We start from the raw sequence: 27,734 nt of genomic DNA on the forward strand, positions 1-27,734 counted from the left end.
TCAGGATGTGACGTTTCACTTCACTGTCAACATGCAAGATGGCGACCCATCATAGGCAAAACGCAGCTGGACGGAGGAAAGTTCAGGTAAAACGAAATTAATGTTAATATCACATGCGCTCGAGTTCATACGGAGGCACATTTCCAAATACACTTGCTTTATTTCGGCGTTTGATTAAAGGATTGTGGTGTCCCTGCAGAAACTTGCGCTATAATCGGGTAGATGCATTGCAATGGAAGAAGCAAGTAGCTAGATGAGGTCTCGCTCACGTTAATCAGTATTGCGTCGTGCGCAAGGTGCTCACGAGCGCTAAAGATTGTCCATGCCTTTCGTAGCACAAAATCACCCCCTTTTGCAGCTATAATAACACAATTCGACTTTGCCAAGGTAGAAGTGGGTTAGGCAACATGCGAAAAAGATGGGTTTTGTGGAGGTGAAATCCGCAGACAAAGCAGTTTACGTGAGTGTACCGAGTACCGACTTCACGGTCAGTTGTACAGACTGGACCTGAAATTACGCATTAGCTAACCAATGCCATGTATTCGTCTTCCCAGGTGTCGTATGTCATTCGAGACGAGGTCGAAAAATACAATCGCAATGGGGTGAATGCGCTGCAGCTAGACAACACTTTGAACCGACTTTTCACGGCAGGACGGGACTCCATCATACGAATATGGAGTGTCAATCAGCACAAGGTATGCCCTCCCTTCTGTCAATTTGCTCCATGTTATTAAAATGGTAATGTCCAGTTGTATTTTGGCATTAATGGGTGCAGCCGCTAGTCGTCTGAAACATCTTGCTAAAGGCTCATCGCTTCATTTATGCAGGAGCCGTACATAGCATCAATGGAGCACCATACCGATTGGGTCAACGATATTGTCCTGTGCTGTAATGGGAAGACGTGTAAGTTCAACATGTCTTTATTGTCTCGTCAGTTTGTAAGAAGCATGGCTAATAACAGTTGATGATGTATATGATTAGCATAGTTAAGATATGCCGTTATCATGTGTGCCATGCTATGCTCTTACATGTGTGACATGCTGTTTTTATGCAGTGATCTCAGCTTCCTCAGACACCACAGTCAAGGTGTGGAATGCGCACAAAGGCTTCTGCATGTCAACGTTGCGAACCCACAAGGTTGTACTGACATTCATGTTACTGCATGTTTTTATTTTTTATTATAACATTATATGCACCCTGTAGACCCCCGACGAGATCTTTGACATACTCCCCAAATAGAAGTTGTCAAATACAGTATAGGCCCTAGTGGTCTGCGCAGATAAAAATGTCCCATATGTTTTAAGAACTCTTTTCATCCCTATGTTGTATGTGTAAAGTGGTATACTATTAATAATGTATCATCATGCATATGCTATATATTGTGTGTTACACATATTTTTCAAGGTGTGCGATGCATCAGATAAATCGGGCTGCCATGGCTCAGTGGTTAGAGCACTGGGTTGCAGGTTCAGTGTTTAGATCAGAGGGTAGCAGGTTCAAACCCCACCCTCAGAACTTTCATCCATGGCTGAAGTGCCCTTGAGCAAGGCTCCCCACATTGCTCCAGGGCCTGTAACCAATACCCTGAACGTATAATAAGTGTAAGTCACTTTGGATACAAGGGTCAGCTAAGTGTTATGTAATGTAATGTAATGCAATGTAATAGATGCATGTGACATGTTAACGTTTTTACTCCACCAGGACTATGTGAAGGCATTAGCGTACGCTAAAGATAAGGAGCTGGTGGCTTCAGCGGGACTGGACCGGCAGATCTTCCTCTGGGATGTCAACACCCTCACAGCGCTCACCGCCTCCAACAACACAGTCACAAGTGAGCAGCCTCAGTTTCCTCCTCCTTTACCTTTAAAGCTCTGCCGTATTAAGACACTGTGGTGGTGCCCCTGGGCGCTACATCCTGCAGGTGCCCCCTTTATGAACAAAATTTGTAAAGTTTGTGTTATGTGGTGCCCCCTAACTGGCTGTAATTGCTTCGTGCCCCTGGGCACTGTGCCACAGGCCCTTATGGATAATCAGGTCCTGTCCCGGTCACACACACACACACACACACATACACTGTTCTGTGATCTGTGCTTGTCTGCCACTCGGGGCTCGAACCCGCCAACTACCAGTCATTGGTCCAGTTCGGGCCTGGGAGGCACAGCACCATACTGCTGTGCTGAGCTAAAGGTCCCGATCGATAGCTTAGTGCTACCAACACTGTATGAGACTTCGGCAAGGATGTTTACTAATGTTCTACGCCGTACTCTGTTAGTTGGCACCCGTTACATATCCTTGCACCCATGAAGTGTTTATATGGCTGAGGTAGAGGGATAACCATAGCCTGGCAGTTACAAAAAAATGGAAGCAGTCGCAATTCCTGGCACGGGCAGACAGATGGGGGTGGGGGAGAGTCTGACCAGTGTTCCTGCCTTCTCCTCATTGAATCCAAGGCCATCATCTGTTGATGTGTGATGTGATAGTTTGATATTTTGGTTACTAGAATATCGTTGTTTGTTGCACTTTGTGTTGCGCCGTGGGAGTTGCCTGGCTCTCGCCAGACCATCATGTATTTCCGTTCAGCGTAGAGAGCTGACATATGGGTCTGGGAAGGACCTTCAGATACGCCTTGCTCCCGAACCACCACAAGGCTAAACCAGTCAGGATCGCGGGATTTTCACAGGTGTGACGTAGTGAGTTTAATCGTAGTGGAGAGGGGACAAATAAGTGTAGCGTGACAATTGTGTCAAACGACAATGGCCGCTGACATGGGCTCGTCAACATTGATTTTGTTATTACTGCATTTTCAAATCTGTGAGTCGTCGTGAAAGTTAGCAGCTCATTAAAAATGTCAGACAAGTGGTCTCTCCACTCCCGTGAAAGTATTTTTTTTTAAATAAACCCATGCCTTCGCAGTATGGCTTAGTTCCAGATGAATGTTCGTGGAGCAAGGCAGAGAACCCATTTATCTGGCAAGAGTCAGGGTACTGTGGGAGCACTTGATTTGTATTAACCAAGGCCACTCATCTTTTTGAGGTAACAAGTACACAGTATAGTCGACCCCAGTTTTAGTTAATGGCACTATTAACAGCATACATAGCTTTTTGGTGTGCAGTACTCAGTCACCACAACCCCACTCTGATTCAAGGGCAGGACAGTAGTTGGTGCTCTCCACATCTGCTCCCCGCTCCATGATAGTCTTTTACTTCTGACGTTTGTAATTCATTTACTGCCCTCAGTTTTGTCTGTCTGTCGTTTTCATTTTTGTTGTTAGGTGTGTTCGATAAACTATTTAAACTAATATGCAGTGTACATTTGGCAAGGTAGAGAGATTTTGGCCCATACTGCACTTTTGTTATATTAGTCACCGTCGGTGGTTTAAAATTCATCGTAATATAAATTTTAGGCCAGATCACCCACCATTATGTGTCGTAATTATTTTCCAACTGCAGAAGGTCTGTGTGTTGATGGTTTTGAATGGAAAAGAATAGATAAAGGTCCGCAACACTGTTCGATCCTCGAGTTTAATGCCACAACTTTGTGGACTCTCAGCCCTACATCAAATTGCAGATGAAGGACTGAGAGTCCGAAACGTTGTGCCATTAAACTTTGTTTGGGAGCATCAAATAGTGTTTCGGACCTTTATCTTTTCCTTTCAGTTATCTTGTTTTTGGTCCAGCACCTGTGCTACTAATGTCTGCACATTATCTGACTTTTGTTCTTGATGTTGATGGTTTTGGTCATGTGCTCCTGTTGCAGCCTCTTCCCTGAGTGGCAACAAGGACTCCATCTACAGCCTGGCTATGAACCAGATGGGAACCGTCATTGTGTCCGGCTCTACAGAAAAGGTTTGATGATGGCTGAAGTTTATCTTCGTCTGTTGTTAAAAAATACACACAAACAAATAGGCTTTGCAGAAACAACAGACATGTGTAGCCCCTTACCAGACACCGTACGGCTACTAGGACGTTGTAATAGTCACTGAAAAAGCGTAACTACCATAGTACTACTCCTCTATGACACATTGACACACGATGCACAGGGCCTTTAGTAATACATTACCATGTGGTCATAGCCATTCAGCTAATTTATAACAGGGGTAATGGGTAATGGGTTAAAAGAAAAACATCTTAAGAAGTATGGACGTGCATCAATGCCTGCTATCAAAGGTGATTTCATTAATTCGCTGCATTTTCTTTCTCTGAAGAAAGATCTGTGATTCTTTTAAGAATAAGTAGTTTTAATGAACAGAATGAAATGAATGCATCATAGGAGTGAACAGGATAAGCGTTTGACTGAATTCAACAACTGAATGTTGTCACTGTTGATGTTTCCCTATTCAGGTGCTGAGGGTGTGGGATCCACGGACATGCGCCAAACTCATGAAGTTGAAGGGCCATACGGATAATGTGAAAACCTTACTGTTAAACAGAGACGGCACTCAGGCAAGTAATCAATCGACATACTGACTGTACCAACACAACATGGCCAGCCGTGGCCTAATGGCAAGTGGTAAGGGCGTCAGACTTGTTGCTGGTTGGCGGTTTGACTCCCGACCCACCAGGGTGATGGGGGGGCTGGGGGAGTAATTAACCAGTGTTCTCGCCAATCCTCCTCCATGACTGAGGTACCCTGAGCATGGTACTGTCCCGCCACACTGCTCTCTTTCTTGCGCCATTGGGGGCTGCCCCCTGCACGGGTGATGCATGCATGCATGCTGTTTCACTGTGTGCAGTGTGCACTTGTGTGCTGTGGAGTGCTGTGTCACAATGACAGTGGGAGTTGGAGTTTTCCATTTGGGCTATAAAAAAGTAATGCTTAGAAAGGTGGTCTTAACATCAGAGGGTTGAAGGTTTGAATCCCACCCTGACCTCTCCCTAGGCCTCCATCCATGGGTGCTGGAAGTGCCCTTGAGCAAGGCGCCTAACCACACAGTGCTCCAGGGACGGTAACCAATAAGGCTGTAAAAATATCAACTGTATGTAGCGTTGGATAAAAGCGTCAGCTAAGTGTAATGCAATGTAATGTAACCAACACACTGAAAGTGACTAAACCTACAAAAACGTGCGGGGCAATTGACTGTCTAGAAAAGAGCAGTCAACAGAAGCGTTTTGGACAAAAGTGACACTTTGTGGTTGAACTTAACCAAACGTTATGGTTATGAGCTCTTGACATGGTTTGGCGACAGGCATGCCAGCTTATCCGAATGTTTGCATCCCGCTTAGTATCTTTTTTACTTTGCTACTTTTGTCGCTGCTGTTTTGAAAATGTCAAGTGGTGATGTTTCTGGGCTTTGTGTAGCTTTTGGTCCTTTTGGTTATGAGTGCATGGATTGAAAAGCTCTTTCTGGTTATGGTGGTACTGTGAACTCTTTGTGTGCATTCCTAAATTTCCCCCTGGGGATCAATAAAGTTACTCTACTCTACTCTGCTCTACAATATGCTACCTTGAGTCCTCCACTTGTGCTTGTGGCCTCGCCCCACCTTCTGGCCCCTTCTCCGTGGAGAAAACAATAAAGTTTCCCCGCTGTCAGCCTAGCCAAAAAAAAATTGGGGGGACTATTCTTCATTCACCATCCAGTTTGCAAATGAGAAAATTACTTTACAATTGCGCTTTTACAAGATATTGAAATATAATGCTGTTGTCTGATGTCATCATGACATATTACTTCCTGGTACGAGACCACAAGCACAAGTGGAGGACGCAAGGTCGCATATCGGAATGCACCCCGTATTAGGTTGTACTTTGAACTAATCTCAGAGCTATAAAGATTTCTTGTAAAGGTACATACACACCAGGAATTATGATGATGATAATGATCTACTATACAAAAGCTAAATGTGGCTGTACTCCAACAGTTACAAACTACTTAATTACCTCCGCCAAGGAGGTTATGTTTTCGGTCGCATTGGTTTGTTTGTCTGTTTGTTTGTCTGACGGCAGGATAATTCAAAAAGTTCTGGGGTCCGTTTCTCGATTCTTGTCATTGCTAACCGTCTTAAGACCGCCTAAAGACCGTCTTACCATTCCCTTGGATTTAGTGGTGAGCGTCGCTGTTGAGAGAGAGTTGAGTCGCTCTTACGAAGGACGTTGCTACCGTCGTTAGCAAAGACGCTTTCGAGATGCGGACCCCTGAACGGATTTTGATGAAATTTTGTGGAGTTGGAAATCACAAAAGGAACAAGTGATAACATTTTGTTGATTATTCTACAGCGTGTAGATGTTATGGCATCAGTGACCCCATGACCTTGGCGAAGGTTTGCACTGAGTGCTTCTAGTTTGAGCTATTATACTGCACTTGTAATTACAAAAATATGGGTGTCACATGGAAGAGGGACATTTAATTCAGCATTACCTCCTCTTAATTCTACTCCATTCCAAGTACTGTTAGCCGTCACTGGTTTTGTAACTTGAATATCCAATGACATGAAAATTATCTGAACTATATTGTTTATCCTGGCACTAATGTTTGATTTTGATGCCGCATCGTTCACTGTAGTTAAAACAAGTTATAGTTATCGGTGTCCTTACAGATGTAGTTTTGTATGGTTGTACATCTGTTCTCTGTCTTTCCTTATACTGTGCTCTTATATTGTCTACATGTGCTTTTTTACCTGTAAAGTGCCTTTAAGTGTCATGAAAAGTGTTAAATATAATCTGTGTTATTATTATTATTACCCCCCAATCCTGGGGTGCATTTCTGGAAAGCGTAGTTGTTAGCAGTTAGCAACTTCGGTAGTTACCAATGGGAAATTGCATTGCAACCAACAAAGTAGCTAACATAGTTAGCAACTACGCTTTCCAGAAATTCACCCCGATCTCATCTGTCCCTGTTCTCTCTGGTTTTCCCGTTTGCGCAGTGTCTGTCGGGCAGTTCTGACGGCACCATCCGCCTGTGGTCGCTGGGGCAGCAGCGGTGCATCGCCACGTACCGCGTCCACGACGAGGGCGTCTGGGCCCTGCAGGCCAACGAGGCCTTCACGCACGTCTACTCCGGCGGCCGCGACCGCAAGATCTACTGCACTGACCTGCGCAACCCCGACATACGCGTCCTCATCTGTGAGGAGAAGGCCTCTGTGCTGAAGGTGAGGAGTGAAAGCGTGGTGTTCGGCAGGGCCCTAAATTCAAGTCAAGTCAAGTCAAGTCAAGTTTATTGTCAATTTCTTTACATGCACTGGTCATACAAAGAATTTGAAATTGCGTTTCTTGCTCTCCCATGCAGACATAGACTAATCTAGGTAAGGACATAGACAGTATAGACATAGACAGTACTCATACATGGACATAGACAGTATGGACGTAGACATTGCTCATACAGACATTTAAAGTGCAAGACTGGACAACAGAAGACTTGTAGAGAACATACATTAAGAGGAGGTATTTTGTTGTTCTTTTTCCTAAAAGTCCTTTATAGCGTTCTGACATAGTAATAGTAGCATTTGAAGAAATAAATAATTAAAAAAGGTTTTTATTTAAATACACCAGCAGCAGTATGTGTGTGTGTGTGTTTGTATGTGTTTTGTGTGCGTGTGTGTGTGCGTGTGCGTGTGCGTGTGTGTGTGTGTGTGTGTGTGTGTGTGTGTGTGTGTGTGTGTGTGTGTGTGTGTGTGTGTGTGTGTGTGTGTGTGTGTGTGTTTAGTGCAGGTAGAAAGTGCGGTGTGCGTCTGTGTGTATGTACCTGTGTATGTGTGTGTGTGTGTGTGTGTGTGTGTATGTGTGTGAGTATGAGTTGTGTGTCAGTGTGTGTATGTTTGGGTTTAGTGCAGAAAGTGCAGTGTGCTTGTGTGTGTGTGTATGTGTGTGTGTGTGTGTGTGTGTGTGTGTGTGTGTGTGTGTGTGTGTGTGTGTGTGTGTGTGTGTGTGTGTGTGTGTGTGTGTGTGTGTGTGCATGTGTATGTTTTGAGTTAGTGCAGGTTGAAAGTTCAGTCACAGATGTAGTAGTGCAGGTGGAGTGTTCAGTCGCAGATATGGTGGTGGGGATGAGGGGGGGGAGCGTTGTCAGTGGCCTGGCTGGCTAGAGGCTGACAGTGAAGGGAGAGTGGGTTGAGTGTTCAGTATCTTGATTGCTTGATGCATCGTGCTGCTTGTAAGCCTGGTGGTACGGGAACGGAGGCGCCTGTACCTCTTTCCAGAGGGCAGGAGGCTGAACAGTTTGTGTGCAGGGTGGCTTGTGTCTTTGATGATCATCAGTGCTTTTCGGGTGAGGCGTGCGGTGTAAATGTCCTGCAGGGAGGGGAGTGGTACTCCAATGATCTTCTTCGCTGTGTTCACAACACGCTGGAGTGTCTTCCTGTTTTTCTCCGTGCAGCTTCCTCCCCACACTGTGATGCAGCTGGACACGACGCTCTCTATGGTTCCTCTGTAGAATGTTGTCATGATGGAGGGTGTAGCACTTGCCTTCTTTAGTTTGCGCAAGAAGTAGAGACGCTGATGGGCCTTCTTCGCCAGTGATGTAGTGTTGGTGGTCCAAGAGAGGTCGTCGCTGATGTGCACTCCAAGGAACTTGGTGCTGCTCACTCTCTCCACAGCATCACCGTCGATGGTCAGTGGTGGCAGTTGTTTTTGGACCCTCTGAAAGTTGACAACAATCTCCTTGGTCTTGTTGACATTCAGCAGGAGGTTGTTGTCTTTGCACCATCTGGCCAGCAGGTCTACTTCTTCTCTGTAGTGGGTCTCATCGCCCTTAGTGATGAGGCCCACCAGTGTTGTATCATCCGCAAACTTCACTAGATGGTTAGTGCTGTGGGTCGTTGTGCAGTCATGTGTCAGCAGCGTGAACAGCAGGGGGCTGAGAACACAACCTTGCGGAGCCCCCGTGCTCAGGGTCAGGGTGCTTGAGGTGTTATTCCCTACCCGTACTGCTTGTGGTCTCTGCATCAGGAAGTCCAGCAGCCAGTTGCAGAGGGAGGTGCTGAAACCTAGTTTGTCCAGTTTTCTGATGAGTTGTTGTGGTATTATGGTATTGAATGCTGAGCTGAAGTCAATGAACAGCATTCTCACATATGAGTCTTTATTGTCCAAGTGGGTGAGGGCTGGATGGAGGGCAGAGCAGATTGCATCCTCCGTGGATCGCTTGGCTCGGTATGCGAACTGGTAGGGGTCCAGGGTGGGGGGTAGGGTGGCTTTGATGTGTGACAGGACTAGCCGTTCGAAGCACTTCATGATTATGGGCGTCAGTGCTACAGGACGGTAGTCATTGAAGCATGATGGTGATGATTTCTTCGGCACGGGTATGATGGTAGCAGCTTTGAAAAGTGATGGGATGACTGCTTGCTCCAGAGAGATGTTAAAGATGTCTGTGAAGACATCCTTCAGCTCTTCTGCACAATCCTTCAACACTCGGCCAGGTATGTTGTCTGGGCCAGCTGCTTTGCGTGGGTTGATGGTGGCCAGTGTCCTCTTCACACTGGCAGAGGACAGGTACAGGGGTTGATCATGGGGGGGAGGGGGAGTTTTCTGTGGATGAGTGTCATTTTGTGCTTCAAAACGGGCAAAGAAACTGTTCAGGTCACCACATGAGTGAAGTTCAGCTGCCATGCTCAACACAGCTCCTTAAATCTCCAGAGAACTGCAAAGCGTGCGCTTAGTCAGTGTGGTAACGAGAAGTGAATTCTATAACTATGTACAAATCGACCTCAAACGGAGAATAGAATGGAGTAAATTGTGTGACTGAATAATTGTGGGCAGCCGTGGCCTAGTGGTTAAGGAGATGGGCTTTAGGTCAGGGGGTTGCACGTTTATATCCCACCCTTCCACTCCCTACCTCACTCCATGGCTGAAGTGCCCTTGAGCAAGACGCCTAACCCCACACTGCTCCGACTGCATGGACTGTAACCAATACCCTGTACTTGAAATAACTGAGTCCCTTTGGATAAAAAAGTTAAGTTAAGTGTAATGTAGTGTAATGTAATCAGTCCCTCCAGGATTTTGCACTGGGATTTTGTGATTTTTGCGGTCAAAATGCCTGATTTTGTGGCGGCATTTTCTCATTTTTTGCAAAGATTTTGCGGCATTTTCTCATTTTTTGCAAAGATTTTGCATCCCTTTCTGGGTTTTTTTGGTAGGCCTAACTGAAAACCACAATCAGTCTAAGCAGGCTTAAGACAAAAGAGAGAGAGATTCAGAAACACACTTCCTATATAGCCTAATAGAATAATAGCCTAAAATATTGTCAAAAGCTGTCAGAGCGTCTTATTAGCCAGTGCGTCCAATGTGTAAAAAAAAATCATGGCCGCGACACTCATAAATCTCTGTCGATATTTTAGAACGACTTCGGGGGGAAACGGGACAGCGCGTTATGAAAAAATACTTGTGGGTATAGCCTACCACTAGGCCTAATGAAGAGCGTCGCGGGGTACAGTAGCCAGGCTGTATGCAAGCGTTACAATGTCACCTGTTGGAAGACGCGTCTCTCTCTCTCTCTCTCTCTCTCTCTCGTGCTCGTATTGCAAGCTGTTGCATATTATTTGCTTGATGCAAAGTTGTGATGGCATACACGCTCTCGTTGACATGGTTGTGTGCATGGTTGGATTCGCAAGACTTTATTGCAATAACACAGTGAAAGCGTGGACTTGGACGTGGAAGTGAAAGCACTTCCTATCTCGGTGTCCTTGACTGAAACAAGTTGCAAAACTCCACATTTCCGAAACCTTTGCGATCGGCACTACAGTGATTGTTATCAGAAGGCTTGTGCCTACGCATAGACATAGACCCTTAAATTACAAACATTAGCGAACATTGAAAAAAGATCAGACAACGACCGTCGGGTAGCATGCGCATGAAAGCGACAGGGGAGAGTGGAGAAGTTCCGCAAACATGTAGCCTGCCTAACGTAAGATGTTTGCTACTGTGCGACAGTAGCCTACCGCCACTATTTCATGACTGCATACACTTCTTCGTCATGGATACATGGGCAACAATACTTTTTCCACCCAGGATTGCACTGAAAAGTAGGCTACTGCTGTTAAAGAAAAGGTCATGAGTGTGCAGCACCGACGCTGTAGCCTATGTGTGAGGGAGGGGAGGAGAGACGCGGAACAGCTGAGATGAGGGTCGCGACTTCCGAAATAGCAGGCAATTAGGCTATTTTTCAATGTTTCAGTGACATATTAACAAAAATGCTTCGTATTGGTTTTCGTCTCCGGTGGTATTGTAGTCACATTTTTATTTTTTTGACAAAAATATAAATCAATAAACTCCACAGAATGTTGAAATTTTGCGGGGAAAATGCGGCTTTACAGGAATTACGCGGCATCGTGAAATTATGCGGAATATCATTGAATTTGCATGAATCCACGCGATCGCTGAATCGCGAAAAACTGGAGGGACTGTGTAATGTAATAAAACATTAACTGCTTCAGCAATGTCCTTTCAATGATTCAGAATGAAGTCCAGTTGGAGTGCTTCCTGGAACTGTCTAGTTTTTTAAGATGGTGCTCTTTAGTGACAGGCTTGGTTGATTTCAAAAAAGTTTTAGAAATACCAAGGCACTCATCTTCTTTGTAATTAAAATGCCTTTATTTTGTTGAGCATAGCATGATTAAAATTAAGTATAGGCATTTTAATTACAAAGAAGATGAGTGCCTTGGTATTTCTAAAACTTTTTTGGTGTCCTTTCAATGATATTGGGACAGTGTCTACAAGCCCCTCCTCATGTATTCTGTACTCTACCCAGATGGAGCTGGACCGGTCAGCTGATCCGCCCCCAGCCCTCTGGGTCTGCACCACCAAGTCAACAGTCAACAAATGGGTAAGACTTCTAGAAACACATAGTGGGGTCGTATTAGGCTCAGTCATTTCAAATTGGTGTTAAAGTTTGGTTTTCACTTCCAAGTTGAAGTTTAGGGTCTATAGAACAATTTGAGTTCGAGTGTCAAACACAAAGATAACAAAATGGCCTGCGGGGGGCGCTCTAAAATATATAAACTGCTATAACTTTTGATTATTTAAACCAAATTTAACATATGAGGTATGTATGGATTCAGCATGAAGAGGTGAAACCGGTGAGCTAAGTATTCGGTTACCAGATTAAAGACACACTATGTAATAAACACACTTTTAGCCAATGGACAGCAAAATCCGGGCTTTTTTAAGATAAAGGGTGGAAATGCCCTCAAAGTTGCAATGAAACATCATTTATTGTTACAAGCTATTGTAAATAAAGCCTGGGTTATCACTTAAGTTGATTTGTTCAGAATATCCCTGAAGCACACAGATACTTAGGATACCTATACACAAATATGACTGCATAAAGCTATGTCATACTTAGCACCCAACTTGCAACTTGGAGTTTATGAATTTAGGATCATGAGTAACAGCTTTTTTTTTTCAATCAAGCCATCATTTTATTCACAGAAAACCTTTATCTAAAAGAAAGTAAATCAATAATAATAATAATCATCATCATCATCATCATCATCATAATCATAATGATAATTATGATATACTATGAGGAACAACAGTTTTTCCGACATTCAAAAACAAGCAGAAGACATATGGCTAACATTTATCCCAATACTCCACTCTACAATAACTATGACAGAGAACAGATACAATAACAGTCAGTGGTCAGTCTTAGAAATTGCATGTGCACTTGCACAGACGTGTGCACTTTAACTCTGCCTTCATGCACTTGCACCAAGATCTGGCAGGTGTATTTGTACAAGTACTAGTACAGCTGCACTTCACCTCTAGTTGGAATACATCTTTGGCAACGGCATCTTTGGTAGTGTAGTCCAAATCTGGGAACTGTCCATTTGTTACCAGATTGGCAGGCATTTCTGGCAAATGCAGATAATACGATTTTTTATTCCTGTCAACTGTGCTGGTAACAAATGGACAGTTCCCAGATGACAGAGATGTCTTCATAACAGCAGATGATTGTGTCTTCCATGTATGAAATAGTCCTATAGTATTATTCAGTATGCTTGCCAAAGGCCTCTGCCTGCCCCCAGCAAGTATACTAATTGTTGTCCGACAGTTTATTATTTAGTATGCTTGCGGGAAAGCATACTAATTGTTCATCGACAGTTTATTATTATTCTACGTTTTTCCATTCACCTCCATTCATTAGTATGGTGGCTTTGAATCGTTGCAGCGTTAGAGATAGAGACACGGTTTGAGTGCCAAAACGAACAGCTGGAAAAGGGCTCAAGGTGGTGTATTTTTCGCTGGCCTACCCCCTTTCATTCGTTCACCAGATTCGTTTTCCTCAGTTTTCTCTCAGTTTTCCCCTCATTGAAATGAATGGTAGAATGGTCAAGATGATGATGTCACAAACTGTGGCAGTTAGAGTGAGACGTGACCTGTCCTGGGGTTTTTAATAGAATAAATTAAACCGCTTCACCTTTCGACTAGGTAAAGGCATTATCAGAGAGGTCTTGGCTCTGAATCCAAACTGTGTTAAGATCATTAGCCAAAAATGTTTGAGAGAGAGCAGTTTTAAAATCCCTATGATGTGACCCCATTCACTTAGAAAAAATGTGTGAACAGCTCAGCGCATAGGCCTGAATATGTCCACTTTTTGACTGAACCATTTGGCCTAGAAAAGTGATCTCAGCTTTGACATGAAGAACAGGGTTATGCCATTTGTGTGTCAATATCATTTGACAACTTGTAAAACTTTTGGAGATAAGGCTGCACATATTACTCAGCTATTGACTGCCAAACTGTCACCTTTAGAATCTTCATTCATACACTCACACATGCAGCCTTGTAGAACCTGGACAGCCGTGGCCTAATATGCTGCCTACTGGCCTACTGGGTATCAGGTGTTGGTCTGTCAGAGGGTTGCAGGTTTGAATCCCACCCTTACCTCTCCCTACCCACCCATTGCAGAAAGGCACCTGAAGCATCTCCATGCATGCATGTGCCAGCACACACACACACACACACACACACACACACACACAGACACACACACACACACACACACACACACAGAGAGAGAGCTCTATCTCTTTCCCTCATGTTTCTATGTGTGTATACGGCAGCTCTGTATGTGTGTGTGTTTGTGTGCAGAAGCCGCAAGCATACTAATAGCATTGTCTCTCCAGAAATGCAGTCTTAATAATAATAATGCTAAGTATGACATAGGCTTTATGCAGCCATATTTGCGTATAGGTATACTAGGTATCTTTGTGCTTCAGGGATATTCTGAACAAATCAAGTTGAATGATATCCCAGGCTTTATTTACAATAGCTTGTAACAATAAATTATGTTTCATTGCAACTTTGGGGGCATTTCCACCCTTTATCTTAAAAAAAACTGAATTTTGCTGTCCATGGGCTAAAAGTGTGTTTATTACATAGTGTGTCTTTAATCTGGTGACCAAATACTTAGCTGACCAGTTTCTCCTCTTAATGCTGAATCCATACATACCTCATATGTTACATTTGGTAAAACTAATCAAAACTTATAGCAGTTTATACATTTTAGAGCGCCACCAGCAGGCCATTTTGTTATCTGTGCGTTTGACACTCGAACTCAAATTGTTCTATAGACCCTAAACTTCAACTTGGAAGTGAAAACCAAACTTTAACACCAATTTGAAATGACTGAGAAAAAATGCACATGCCTACGACCCCACTAACACCTCTTATTATTACCTAGCCCCCTGGAGGCAATGACCCTGTCTGCCTGTCTGCCTGTCTGCCTGTCTGCCTGTCTGTCTGTCTGTCTGTCTGTCTTTCTGTCTGTCTGTCTGTCTGTCTGTCTTTCTGTATTTTCTGTGTCTGTCTCTATCTGTCTGTCAATGTCTGTCTTTCTGTCTGTCTTTCTGTCTGTCTTTTCTGTGTCTGTCTTTTCTGTGTCTGTCTGTATCTGTCTGTATTTCTGTGTCTGTCTGTCTGTCTGTTTCTGTCTTTTCTGTGTCTGTATCTATCTGTCTGTCTTTCTCTGTCTGTCTGTCTGCCTGTCAGTCTGTCTATTTAACTGTCTGTCTGCTTTGGCCAGGTTGCCATCTCTGATGGCTCTGATAGTTTCTATAAATGAATAAATATTTGCTTGCAATGAAATGTCAATTATTTATGTTTGATCACAGCTGTCCTTAAAATGTGTAATAACACTTTTTTCATTTAATACTGGACATTGAAATCATTGCATTGCATTGATGTTTTTATTTTGCAAGTGTCCGTTTGTCTGACTACCTCTCCTCCTCCTCCTCCTCCTCCAGTCTCTGAAGGGCATGCATAACTTCCGGGTGTCTGGCGACTACGACAACGACTGCAGTGCCCCACTGACCCCACTCTGCCTGCAGTCCGAACAGGTCATCAAAGGTGAGGTGGACAGGGCTGTAACGATATTGTATCGAACCGAGAAATCGTGATAAACAGAGTCACAATAATGTATCGTGATACAAGGAGGCAGTATCGTGATACGCCCTTTCAAAGTTTTATTACCCATTTAGTCCAGAAAACAACCTTCTGATTTGATGTGATAGTGTTTCCAAACTTCAGTGGAGATACATTTCAGAAATCGTGGGGTGTATCGAACCGTAGGTCAAAAATCGTGATACGAACCGAAAAGTGTGTTGAGTGTATCGTTACAGCCCTAGTGAGGTGGACAGGGGAAGGGAAGGCACCGTGCACAGACAGGTGCGGTGTGGTGTGGTGGGTGGAAAGGCAGCATACACAGAGGGGTGTGTGACAGACATGTTAGGGAAGACAACATGTTCAGACAAACAAGTGTGGTTTGGTGTGGTGAGGTGAGGTGAGACGGGTTAGGGAATGCACCATGCACAGAGAGGGGTGGTGTGGTGAGGTGAGGCAGACATGTGTATGAAGGCACCACTCTGACTGCAGTCATCAAAGTTCAGGCGGACAGGTGTAGGAAGGCACTATACACAGAGAGGTGTGGTGCGGTGTGGCGTACAGGTGTAGGAAGGCACCATGCACCGACACACAGAGGTGTGGTGTGGTGTTGTGAGGTGTGGGAAGGCACCATGCACAGAGAGGTGTGGTGTGGTGAGACAGTTTAGGGAATGCACCGTATGGTGTGGTGTGGTGAGACGGGTTAGGAAATGCACCGTGCACAGAGAGGTGTAGTGAGACAGGCAGGTGTGGGAATGCACCATGCACAGAAGATCTGTGGCGTGAACACAGTTTGCGATTAGGAGCGGGAACGAGCACTAGTGCGGTTCGTATTTCGCCTGAACGCACCAAGAGAGGGGAGGTGTGGTGTGGTGAGGCGGACAGGTGTGCAGACATGGGCCCTGTTTGAGATGGCGTGGGCTGCAGAAATCTGCACAGCATGCATGTGCACTATTGGCCAGACCAAACCAATCGAAGAGTTGCTGTCACGTTAGTATGCCTACCCTGTACTTAACAAGGCAAACTGCTCTGTTGACCAAGCTGAAGGTCATGGTTGGAGCGAACGGTCCGCACTCATAAGGGTACGTAATAATCTGCTGCAGCCGTTTCATCACCGTGCTCCCCAAGAACTTAATTCCCATATTCAGACAGAAAAGAAAGGCAATGCACAAATACGTGCTGTGCAGAATTATTAGGCAAACAAATATGTTGACTAAATCGACCATTTTGTCGATTATTCCAGGTTTGCCTAATAATTCTGTACGCAGTGTAGTGTTTCCATTTAAGAACAGGCTTCAGGGCCCAGCCAGGATTTCCTCCTATATGATGTTGTGGTAGACCGACCCACCAGACAAAAACATTTTATTTATTTATTTTTTTCTGCTACTACGATTGGTGTAGTTGTTAACTAGACTACGCTGCCTAAAAGAAATGTATACCTCTCAGGGTCAGAGCTTCAGATTATTGAAATGTCGTGTGAAGCAACTTGAAAATAGAGAAATAATAATAGAGAAACATCGATACCTCTTACAGCATAATAATGTAATAATAATACATTTTATTTTAAGCGCCTTTCACAATACCCCAGGTCACTTCACATGAAAACAGATTAGGGCAGCGAGAGTAATCAAATCAGCAATGAATTTAGACCAAACAAAAACTGATAAAATGAATAAAAATGAGAATGAAATGAGAACAATGAAATATGTAATAGAGATAAAGAAAAAATAAAACATAGTTAAAGATTCCAAGACAATAGGCCAGTGTGAGGGCATGTGGTGGATGTGCAGTAGTGTATATACTGCATGTTAGTTGTAAGATTGAATGAAGAGGTGTGTCTTAAGTTTTGCATTAAAAAAAGTGGAAAGTGAATTACAGTGGCGAAGTGCATGTAGGAGTTCATTCCAAAGTTTGCTTCCAACCACACAAAAACTGGGGGGGAAACGCTTATAGCTGCTGATAAAAATATGCTTATGCCATGTTATTATTGTAATGGTATGGTAATGGTGTGTAAATAACATTGATAATATTAATATAGCGCTATTTGACTTTGTCGGGGCGGGTTTTTCACAATGGTGCTGCTCTCTCTCAGGTGCTGTCCTAGGGCCTAGGCAATTACCCGGTCGGCCCGTCTCTAGGACCTCTGCTGACCTCTTCTATATAATCAGGGGCTCATAGTTGAAGTGAGGGTGATGGATGCATTCTAAAGATGTGTGTGTGTGTGTGTGTGTGTGTGTGTGTGTGTGTGTGTGTGTGTGTGTGTGTGTGTGTGTGTGTGTGTGTGTGTGTGTGTGTGTGTGTGTGTGTGTGTGTGTGTGTGTGTGTGTGTGGATATTCAGGTGGTGTAAGCATTGTCCAGTGCCACATACTGAATGACAAGAGGCACATCCTCACTAAAGACACCAATAATGACGTGGCCTACTGGGACGTGCTGAAGGTATGTTAAGGGCTTCCGTTACAAAGCATTTATAATTTACCTTTTTAACTTGTATTTTTTTACTTCAATAAACCTACTGTACATGTGACTGGTAACCCTGGCATGTAGAAAGTCAAAGAATGCGCGCACATCAGTGGCACAGGTGCTGGACCAAACGTAAGATAACTGAAAAGAAAATAAAGGTCCGCAACACTGTTAAATGCTCCCAAATATTTAATGGCACGACGTTTCGGACTAACCGTCCTTCATCAAAGTGCAACCATTCTGTTGTCAGCCTGTACGGGTTGAAACCATATGACTTATTTTTTCACGAGCACTTTGTTTTACCCCATTTCTAATTCTAACCAGTAATGCCTTTATACCTTTTGATGATTGTTTTTTTCCCGTCTAGGCTTGTAAAGTTGAGGACCTTGGCAAAGTGGACTTTGAGGAAGAGATCAAGAAACGTTTCAAGATGGTTTATGTCCCAAACTGGTTCTCAGTGGATCTCAAAACAGGGGTGAGTTATTACGGATAACATTTCACATTTTTGATATTACATGTAGCATATAACTTTTTTTTTGTAAATGCTGGGTTTGCCCACACTGACCTACCAGTGTGTCTGTGTGATGGATGCAAAATGCATTGAGAGTGTTTCTCATGTGTTACAAACCCTGAGTATGTCTTTTAGTGCTGCAACGATTAGTCAACTAATCGTGACTAATCGACTATAAATATTTGTCGACAAGAATTTTCACTGTCAACTAATCGTTTCATTTAATTCAATGCTTTTTGACTTACTTCACTAATGCTTTATAACTAAATTAAAACCTAAAATTGCCTAGGACATATAAATTGGACATGGTATCTTGGAGTAAATAAGCTACTATCATGATTTAAAGCTCATTGTGAGCTGTAAGAATTTTTTCACTTCCCTGCGCTAGAGGCCGGGAAGTTTTGTCGGAGGTTGGAGGAAGCCTTTTTTTTCGTGACTAATGGTGATTAATCGTGACTAGATCTATTGATTAGTCGACTATTAAAATAATCGTTAGTTGCAGCCCTAATGTCTTTATCATGTGCGATGGATACTGAATATCTATTATCTATAATAGAGGCTAAATATATATGCTTTTCCATGTGTGATAGATGCTGAATATGTGTGCGTGTTTCACATGTGTGATAGATTCTGAATATGTGTGTGTTTCTCATGATAGATGCTGAATCTGTGTGTGTTGTTCATGTGTTTTAATAGATTCTGAATATGTGTGTGTTTCTCATATGTGATTGATAGATGCTGAATATGTCCATGTTTCTCATGTGTGTTTGATAGGTGCTCAATGTGTGTGTATGTGTCTAGTGTAATAGAGGCTGAATATGTGCGTGTTTCTCATGTCTGGTAGATGCTGAATTGAGTGTGTTTGCTGAATATTTGAGTGTTTCCCATGTGTAACATGTGCTGCATATGTGAGTGTTTCCCATGTGTAACATGTGCTGCATATGTGAGTGTTTCCCATGTGGAATAGGTGCTGAAATATGTGAGTGTTTCCCATGTGTAACAGGTGCTGAATATGTGAGTGTTTCCCATGTGGAATAGGTGCTGAATATGTGAGTGTTTCCCATAACGTGTGTTTGATAGATGCTGACCATCACGTTGGATGAGGGCGACTGCTTCGCTGCCTGGGTGTCTGCCAAGGACACCGGTTTCTCAAGCCCAGACGGATCAGACCCAAAGTGTAGGCTTACATTTAGTTTTTTTTAAAAACAAAATAACATCAATCTTTCAAAAGGGTAAACAACAACAAGAAAAAACTGCTGCTCAAATAAGTTATTGTAGTGCACAATATGATAAAAGTGTTTGGTATTTTCTGTAGATTTTGAATCTACGTGTACATGAATTAATGTTAGAAGACACAATTCCAAAAACCATCCTCTCGATCTCAAGTTAGGCTTTTCCTACTTGTTCTCATACTTGTCTCCTTCCCTTCTCACATGTTCTATCCTCCACCCCATTCCTACATATTTTCTCCCTCTTTCCCTCCTCTGCCTCTTTCCCTCGTTCCCTCCTCTGCCTCTTTCTCTGTGTCTGTCTGTTTGTCATTCCCTCCTCCCCACCATCTCTGCTCCTCTCTCCTCCCCTCCATCTCTCCTCCTTCTCCGCCATCTCTCTCCCTCTCCCTTTCTCTCTCTCTCTCTCTCTCTCTCCATCTCTCTTCCTCCATCTGTAGTGAACCTGGGTGGGCTACTTCTGCAGGCCCTGTTGGAGTTCTGGCCTAGAACCCACATCAGCTCCGTGGACGAGGAGGAGAATGATCTTCACCATGGTAACGGCCTACACTCTCCCCTTATGCTGCTTTTGGAACTCTCAGACCAACAGCCTAATTCTGAAGCCCAAATCATGGGGGTGTCATGCATAGCGGGATGGCGGCTCTGTTCTGTTTTCATATTCATATCACTGGTACGGTCCATCAATTACCACATTCCAGGATGCTTGCTGTTTTAGTGCCTACTGTCGCTGTCCTACTGAAAATGACATCCCAGATTGGTGTCTTCAGTTTGAATCCATTCAGCAAATTGAACAACTTTTCAGTTAGTAGCTCTGGCGTCCATCTTATTAGTTACTTACTATATTTGTTACTTTTTGTGACCCAGAGTTAACCTGCTTTTCAACCCCTTCTCTCTCTGTATCTGTATCTGTCTCTGTCTCTGTCTCTGTCTCTCTCTCTCTCTCTCTCTCTCTCTCTCTCTCTCTCTCTCTCTCTCTCTCTCTCTCTCTCTCTCTCTCTCTCTCTCTCTCTCTCTCTTTCCCTCCCCAGTAAACGGGGACCAGGAGGGTCGTATGCAGAGGGGTAATGGCTACTTCCAGGTGCCTCCACACACGCCGGTTATCTTCGGGGAGGCTGGAGGGAGGACACTCTTTAGGTAGCTCCACTCTCCATCAACCTCCTCATCTCAGTAACCTGTGTGACACTCACCTCTCACATGTTTTAGTCAGGGACTGCACCCTCACAAAGACTGTGTAGGTCAAAACGTGTCGGTCAGTCCATTTGCCTTGAAGAAAAAGTTTTAAAAAGTATGGCAACCGGAGTGCCACAGTTTCCTCCACTTTATTTTAGTTTTAGTCCTTGCTACTTTGTTTTTTTTCTTTTTTGAATCAACATACTAAGACTCATACATGTACTGGAGACAGACACGAAATGAATGCTGTATAATAATATCTGCATGTAGTCTTTTTTTTGTTAATATCCAGAGAGATGAAATCATACATGTAGTTTTCTCATTTTGCGCTGTAATGTTATGTCATTGTTTTCTCACAACTCCCGTAAGGCTTGAAAATGCCTTGTCCACTGTATAACCAAAGGTGAATTCCTCCCTTGCAGGTTGTTGTGTCGAGACTCGGGTGGAGAGACTGAGTCCATGCTCCTGAACGAGACCGTCCCTCAGTGGGTCATAGACATCACGGTAGATGTAAGTGTCCTGTCCTTCTCTGACGGCATTAAGTATCACTCCAAATCTTTGCATCAAGTGTCTTTATTTGCATTAACTTGCTGATGCAAGGTTTTTTTTGTCATATTAAGTTTTCATTTGGGCCAGCAGCACCCTTAAAGTAATGAATGAACCCTGTGTAATGTGTCTCCAGTAACCCTGCAATTGAAGTATTGAGCAAAGTATTAATCATATTTACTATACAATAATAGCTTCTTCTTCCTCCAAGTTGCGATGACTGTACTAATAGGTACATGTTTCTCTTCTTTTAATTTGCAGAAAAACATGCCAAAGTTCAACAAAATCCCCTTCTACCTCCAGCCACACTCATCTTCAGGAGCGAAGACACTGAAGAAGTATGTACCAGTCCAATGATCATCATGGTGACATTGTACTCTTGCCAAATATAGTTGCTGTGTAATTCTAATATAGCAGCTTCAAACACTTAACTGCTGCTACAACTGTAATAAAAATAGATTATAATATTTGAAAATACTGTATACACTAAAAGCTTGTTAGTTCGCAATGAAGCAGACCGCTTCTGTTTTTAGAGGGCTTTAGTTTGTCCACTGAATTTAGTGAACACCACACCAAGAAACAGAACTGAGCTGCCTTTGGGTGCGCTAACTGTACACGACTGCTGCTGCTGGTGTTGTGGTAGCTCCCTCACTATAGTTTAATCGCCAAAGCCAAAAAGCAGTGGCACCTGACCTTGAAAACAGAAACGAAGTTTTCTGCAACATCAGAGGGGTATACTAAGAGGAGGATTCAGGAGTAAACAAGGTTAAATTAAAAGGTAAATCATCCAATGTTCGTAAGAAAAACTCTTAACTTAACCTGGTTTACTCTTGAACCAGCTTCTTAGTATAGGCCCCAGACTCTGATTTATCTTGGATACCATATTGAAAATCTCGCTTTTCTTTTCTTCTCTTCTCTTCTCTTCTCTTCTCTTCTCTTCTCTTCTCTTCTCTTCTCTTCTCGTCTTCTCTTGACTTGACGCTGTGACCCCCTCCCACCCCCTCGTAGGGACCGTCTGTCGGCGAGCGACATGCTGCAGGTGCGCAAGGTGATGGAGCACGTGTACGAGAAGATCATCAACCTGGACATGGAGGTGCAGACCACCAGCTCCTCCGGCGCCAGCGACCGGCCCGGCGAGCCCGAGAAGGAGGAGGACATGGCCATGGTGGCCGAGGAGAAGATCGAACTCATGTGCCAAGACCAGGCGAGTAGGCACACACACACACACACACACACACACACACACACACACACACACACACACACACACACACACACACACACACACACACACACACACACACACACACACACACACACACACACGGCCATGGTGGCCGAGGAGAAGATCGAACTCATGTGCCAAGACCAGGCGAGTAGGCGCGCGCACACACACACACACACACACACACACACACACACACACACACACACACACACACACATGGCCATGGTGGCCGAGGAGAAGATCGAACTCATGTGCCAAGACCAAGCAAATATACAGTATGCACACGCACACATGCATACGCGTACACGCACACACACATGGCCATGGTGGCCGAAGAGAAGATCGAACTCATGTGCCAAGACCAGGTAAGTATTCAGTATACACACGCACACATGCGTACGCGTACACACACACGCAACGCACATGCACACACACACACACACACACACACACACACACACGGCCATGGTGGCCAAGGAGAAGATCGAACTCATGTGCCAAGACCAGACGAGTAGACGAGTAGGCGAATAGACACACACACACACACACACACACACACACACACACACACACACACACACACACACACACACACACACACACACACACACACACACACACACACACACACACACACACACACACTGTCTTTTATACAGAGGTGGTCATTATTTTTTATGCTATTTTAATGGTCTTGGTGATTGAGGTAATGTGCCAAGATGAGGTTAGAGTTAGGCTTAGCTTGGCTCGACAGTAGCACCTGTGTAGTGGTGTGTGTGTTTGTAGTCAGATTGTGATTTGACGAAAGACCCAGAAGGCAGGGGGGTGGGGGCTCTGCAGATGCACCTGTCGACAGGCCTATTCACTTTGCTGAGAACACTCAACTAAATACTACATCATAACATTGGTATGACAATGCAAGGAGTCTTAGGTAACTGATTAAGACTTTGTCATTACCCTACCATTTTGGTGACCATAAGGTTATAGCAGAGGCTCTGTGCTAAGGGATCAAGTGACAGACATCAATACATTCAACTGATGCATGCACAAGAAGTCTATTTGACAATATTATAATAGCTGGCGGTCATACTGTATATTGTCCATATCAGGTCGGTTTGCCCAAACACTTAAAGGGACACTGTGAGATTTTTAGTTGTTTATTTCCAGTATGCATGCTACCCATTCACTAATGTTACCTTTTTCATGAATACTTACCATCACCATCAAATTCTAAGTATTCATTATGACTGGAAAAAGTATTCAAAAATGACTGTACTTGGGCCGTAATAGGAAATATTACTTTATTACTTAGTAAACTTTCATGTAAAGATCAAATTTGGCAATTGACAACCGAGTTTCAATGAGCAGCATAGTTGCAGTACCTTTTTTGACCATTTCATGCACAGTGTACCTTTTAACACATTGAGTACCGACGACGTAATAATGCGTTTTTCACGCCCATGCGTTGTATACCAAAAGGTAAAAATACGTTTTTGCATTTAAATATCATATTTTTAATCTACACCCTTCAATGGACAATATATGTGATTTTGGTAGCTCTGTGATGGACATAAATGACAACATTTGCAGTCAAAAGTTGTTTGATTGTTATGATGTTTGAGTGTTATGATTTGGATATTTTAATTTAACTTACCAAGATGTCTGGATGCCAACCCATGTTGCCTATCGCGCTGCCTGCATTGATTTCCCTAGTACGGTCACTGTAGCATGTGTTGTCTCTGACTTCACGCAATAGGTAAACACCATTGTATATCGTGCCTGGAGTATCTTGAACTTTCTGGACTTGCTAGACCTTTACCAGATCCTTGGATCCAAATGGCACCCGAGATGTGATTGGAGTAATGCGCTCCGATTTGGACGTTTGATCGCCAAAAAGATAAGTTTCTGTGTCTTCCTGTATGTGAGAAGCCAGAAGCTAGCATGGCTACATATCATATGGATCGGATGGGCTAGGCTACATATAAGCATCATATCATTTGGATTTGTTGTCAATGTTGGGCTATTATTTCGGGAGTCATCGGGAGCTATTTTACCAAATGCCTCACCCTCTGCATGTGTGCAAAGAGTTTGTGTTCAGTCCACGTGAAAAACGGGGATTTCAAAGGGCATCGATTGCCGGTGTCGTAGTGTGACAGAGCAGGAGGTGTGCTGCCGTATTCGTGAATCGTGCTATGTTGTTGTTTCCCTAGTACGATCGGTAGCGTGTATTGTGTCTGACTTCACACAATAGGTAAACACAGAGACCATTGTATACCGTGCCAGGAGTATCTTGAACTTTCTGGGCTTGCTACCTAGACCTTTACCAGATCATTGGATCAAAATGGCACCCGAATTGTAATTGGAGTAATGCGCTCCGATTTGGAAGTTTGATCGCCAACCAGATAAGTTTATTTGATTATTCACCCCCATGTTGAACTGTCTTCCTGTATGTGAAAAGCCAGAAGCTAGCATAGATGGCTACATATGGATCGGATGGGCTACATCTAAGCATCATATCATTGGGATTTGTTGTCAACGTTGGGCTATTATTTCGGGAGTCATGGAACTATTTTAGCAAATGTCCGACCTTCTGCATGTGTGCAAAGAGCTTGTGTTCAGTCTGTGTGAAAAACGTGGATTTCGAAGGGCATTGATTGCCGGTGTCGTAGTGGTATAGAGCAGGAGATGTGTCTTGACGAGCAGGAAGATGCGTGTCAGAGCTAACCTTGCACCAAATTGTGATTAAAACCAACTTGTCCCCTTTCAAACTCGTCACATTCTGAGGAAGCGCACCCTTCACAAAAACCTCAATATCTCTGATTGTAGCTGAATTCCATGGATACCCGCTTCGGTTTAGCGTGGGTTTACTCGGCAATAAAAGCTCGTAGAGACACACAGTTTTCACCTACTAAGAGGGCAGCGTCTCCACTTTCAAACGAGTCATAACATATTTCAGTGGCCCTATCACATAATACGCTGTGAGTCTACAAAAAACGTCAAAAAAGGGCTTAGAACGCTGGTATTCTACGACCGTGAGCACCGCCGGTATTCAATGTGTTAAGATCAAAGGTCACATTTCTCCTTCCGTGTTTCTCCTTTCTCTGACAGGTGTTGGATCCCAACATGGACTTGCGTACAGTGAAGCATTTTATCTGGAAGAGTGGCGGGGACCTGACTCTTCACTACAGGCAGAAATCCACGTGAACGGCCCCAGGAAACACACACATGTACACACAGATGCACACACACACACACACACACACACACACACACACACACGCTCATACACACACGCTCATACATACAGTACACACACACACACACACACACACACACACACAGGGAAGCTGACGGAAGGGACAAATGGGTCAGTTGTCCCGGGCGGGAGAGTTGGGTGGGGGGTGGGTGTGGGTGGACAGAATTGGGACCCCATTACATTGTATGTATTGAAATGATTTAGTCCCAAAGCTGTCAGCGGCCCCCCACACACACACACACACACACACTCCTGTACTCCTTGATGCAGGCCAACACGGACACCCCTACTGCAGAGAATCTTCAGGAGAATCCTCTGGTCCTCTGGAAGGGCGGTCACCTATCTGTCGCCAAGGTGAAGATTGTGCACATCCCAGGAAAAGGTGCAGGACAAAGGCTGACTGTAGTTTTCGGTGGGAGTGAGAGGTCCGCAGACTTGAAATCCTTTTTGTTTTCTTTTACAATGTCATGGCTGGATTATGTTCCGACTTCAACCCGTCTTCATCCAATTCTGAGAAACAAAAAGGATTTCAAGTGAATCTGATGAAGACTGTTGAAGTCGAAATGTACGTAAATCCAGCCATGAAATAGTAAAAGAAAACAAAAAGGATTTCAAGTGTGCAGACATTTCACTCCGGAAAAACTACGGTTACCTATCCGTTGCCAAGAGACATGACTTCGCTCTGAGGAAACGAGGCTACCCGCCCGCCCGCGTTCAGCAAGAGACAATACTCAGACTGAAAAAGCAACACGTTTTCTTGACCTGGTTCCTTTTCCTTCATTTAAGAAAAAAAAAGAAGAAGAAAAATGTCCTTTTTCCTTTTGTCCTGGCATAGTTTTATGTTGTGATGACGTTATGCAGGGGGAGGTTCAGGATACGATGATAGGATGTTGGTTTTAAAGCTGGATGTCTGATCTGTGTGTAGACGAGCATTTATGTTTCTGGCGTCGGTCTTCCTCGCGGATAACTCGTTATATCCCTTACCCAGCACTCATGCATAGGAGACCCATCGTTATTATAGGAAATCCCATCGTTAACGCGCGCTGAATGCTTTCTATCTCTCTCTCTCTCTCTCTCTCTCTCTCTCTCTCTCTCTCATCTGTCTAACGCTTTTTAGTTTTAGCCTTTTATTGTACGTGTTATTGTGTATAGTAGACCTGTTTCTCTCGTGAACACATTCTAAGTTATTCTCAATTTATTACTTTTGTACAAAACATCTGCCCCTCCCTCCCTATAACCATTTTGAATACTACTAATAATAAGAGCCCCCCCTGGTGGTTTTGTGGCAGAGATTACATATTTACAGGAGCTATATGAGTGACCACGCACGCATATTAGGTATAGACCCAGTCGGCAACTCTGGGCCCGCCCATGAAATTGTTTGTTTTCCCCCACGTTTAGCTAATCAATATGCCAAATGACTGGCAGTGATTGGCACATTTCGGAGCATTCGCAGGGGAAAACAATGCAGTAATGGGCAGGCCAGAGGAGCCGACTAGGTGAAATCTACATCATGACCACCTCAACACACTCCACCCACTAATCGAGGTCATTTGGTTAGTCTATACAATTGACCGTATTGTACATTTGTAAATCGAAGTCAGCTTAAGTGAAAGCAGAGGTCTTAAAAAAAAAGAACGAAGTTGGGCCAGTTTTCTGACGGAGCGGAGGGTATGCGAGCATTTAAGTTGTCATTAATAATAAAGATTGCATTTAAAGGAGTCACTGGTGTTTTTCACGTTCAGTTTTACTTTAAAACCAGTATTTCTCGCTCACCATACACACAATTTGTTTTTATGGTCCCAGTTTTACTAGCCAGGTTTGATAGGTCCACCATGAGAAAGTGATAACCACACCATATTGTGTGTGTGTGTGTGTGTGTGTGTGTGTTAGGGCTGCTCGATTATGAGAAAAATCAATATCACGATTATTTCAGTCAATATTGATATCAGGATATTTTTAGACAATATTTATTTTAAAGACAAATTAATTGTGCTAAACAATTCACAATCTTCCCTACCTTCAGC

At 43.8% G+C, this 27,734-nt stretch overlaps 1 protein-coding gene across 1 annotated transcript; it reads left to right on the forward strand.

Annotated features, from left to right (window-relative positions):
* wdr48b (WD repeat domain 48b) lies at positions 1-27,428 on the forward strand. Its single transcript, XM_063218963.1, has 19 exons — positions 1-86; positions 555-695; positions 828-903; positions 1,055-1,137; positions 1,702-1,831; positions 3,757-3,845; positions 4,341-4,442; positions 6,858-7,082; positions 11,672-11,746; positions 15,171-15,273; positions 17,646-17,743; positions 18,135-18,242; positions 19,359-19,455; positions 19,948-20,043; positions 20,536-20,641; positions 21,100-21,187; positions 21,485-21,561; positions 22,232-22,427; positions 25,560-27,428. The coding sequence occupies exons 1-19, from the start codon at positions 39-41 to the stop codon at positions 25,653-25,655; spliced, it is 2,034 nt and encodes a 677-aa protein (XP_063075033.1). The 5' UTR covers positions 1-38; the 3' UTR covers positions 25,656-27,428.
* Positions 27,429-27,734: the final 306 nt, after the last annotated feature.

This window comes from Engraulis encrasicolus, chromosome 16, assembly GCF_034702125.1.
Source record: "Engraulis encrasicolus isolate BLACKSEA-1 chromosome 16, IST_EnEncr_1.0, whole genome shotgun sequence".
Taxonomy (NCBI): domain Eukaryota; kingdom Metazoa; phylum Chordata; class Actinopteri; order Clupeiformes; family Engraulidae; genus Engraulis; species Engraulis encrasicolus.

What these genes read in the sequence shown, in the direction of transcription:
- wdr48b (XM_063218963.1), top strand. Translation starts at nt 39, where the DNA reads ATGGCGACCCATCATAGGCAAAACGCAGCTGGACGGAGGAAAGTTCAG. An exon ending in CTCCAACAACACAGTCACAA is followed by an intron (nt 1,832 to 3,756) that starts GTGAGCAGCCTC and finishes CTCCTGTTGCAG; the next exon opens with CCTCTTCCCTGAGTGGCAAC. An exon ending in CCTACTGGGACGTGCTGAAG is followed by an intron (nt 17,744 to 18,134) that starts GTATGTTAAGGG and finishes TTTCCCGTCTAG; the next exon opens with GCTTGTAAAGTTGAGGACCT.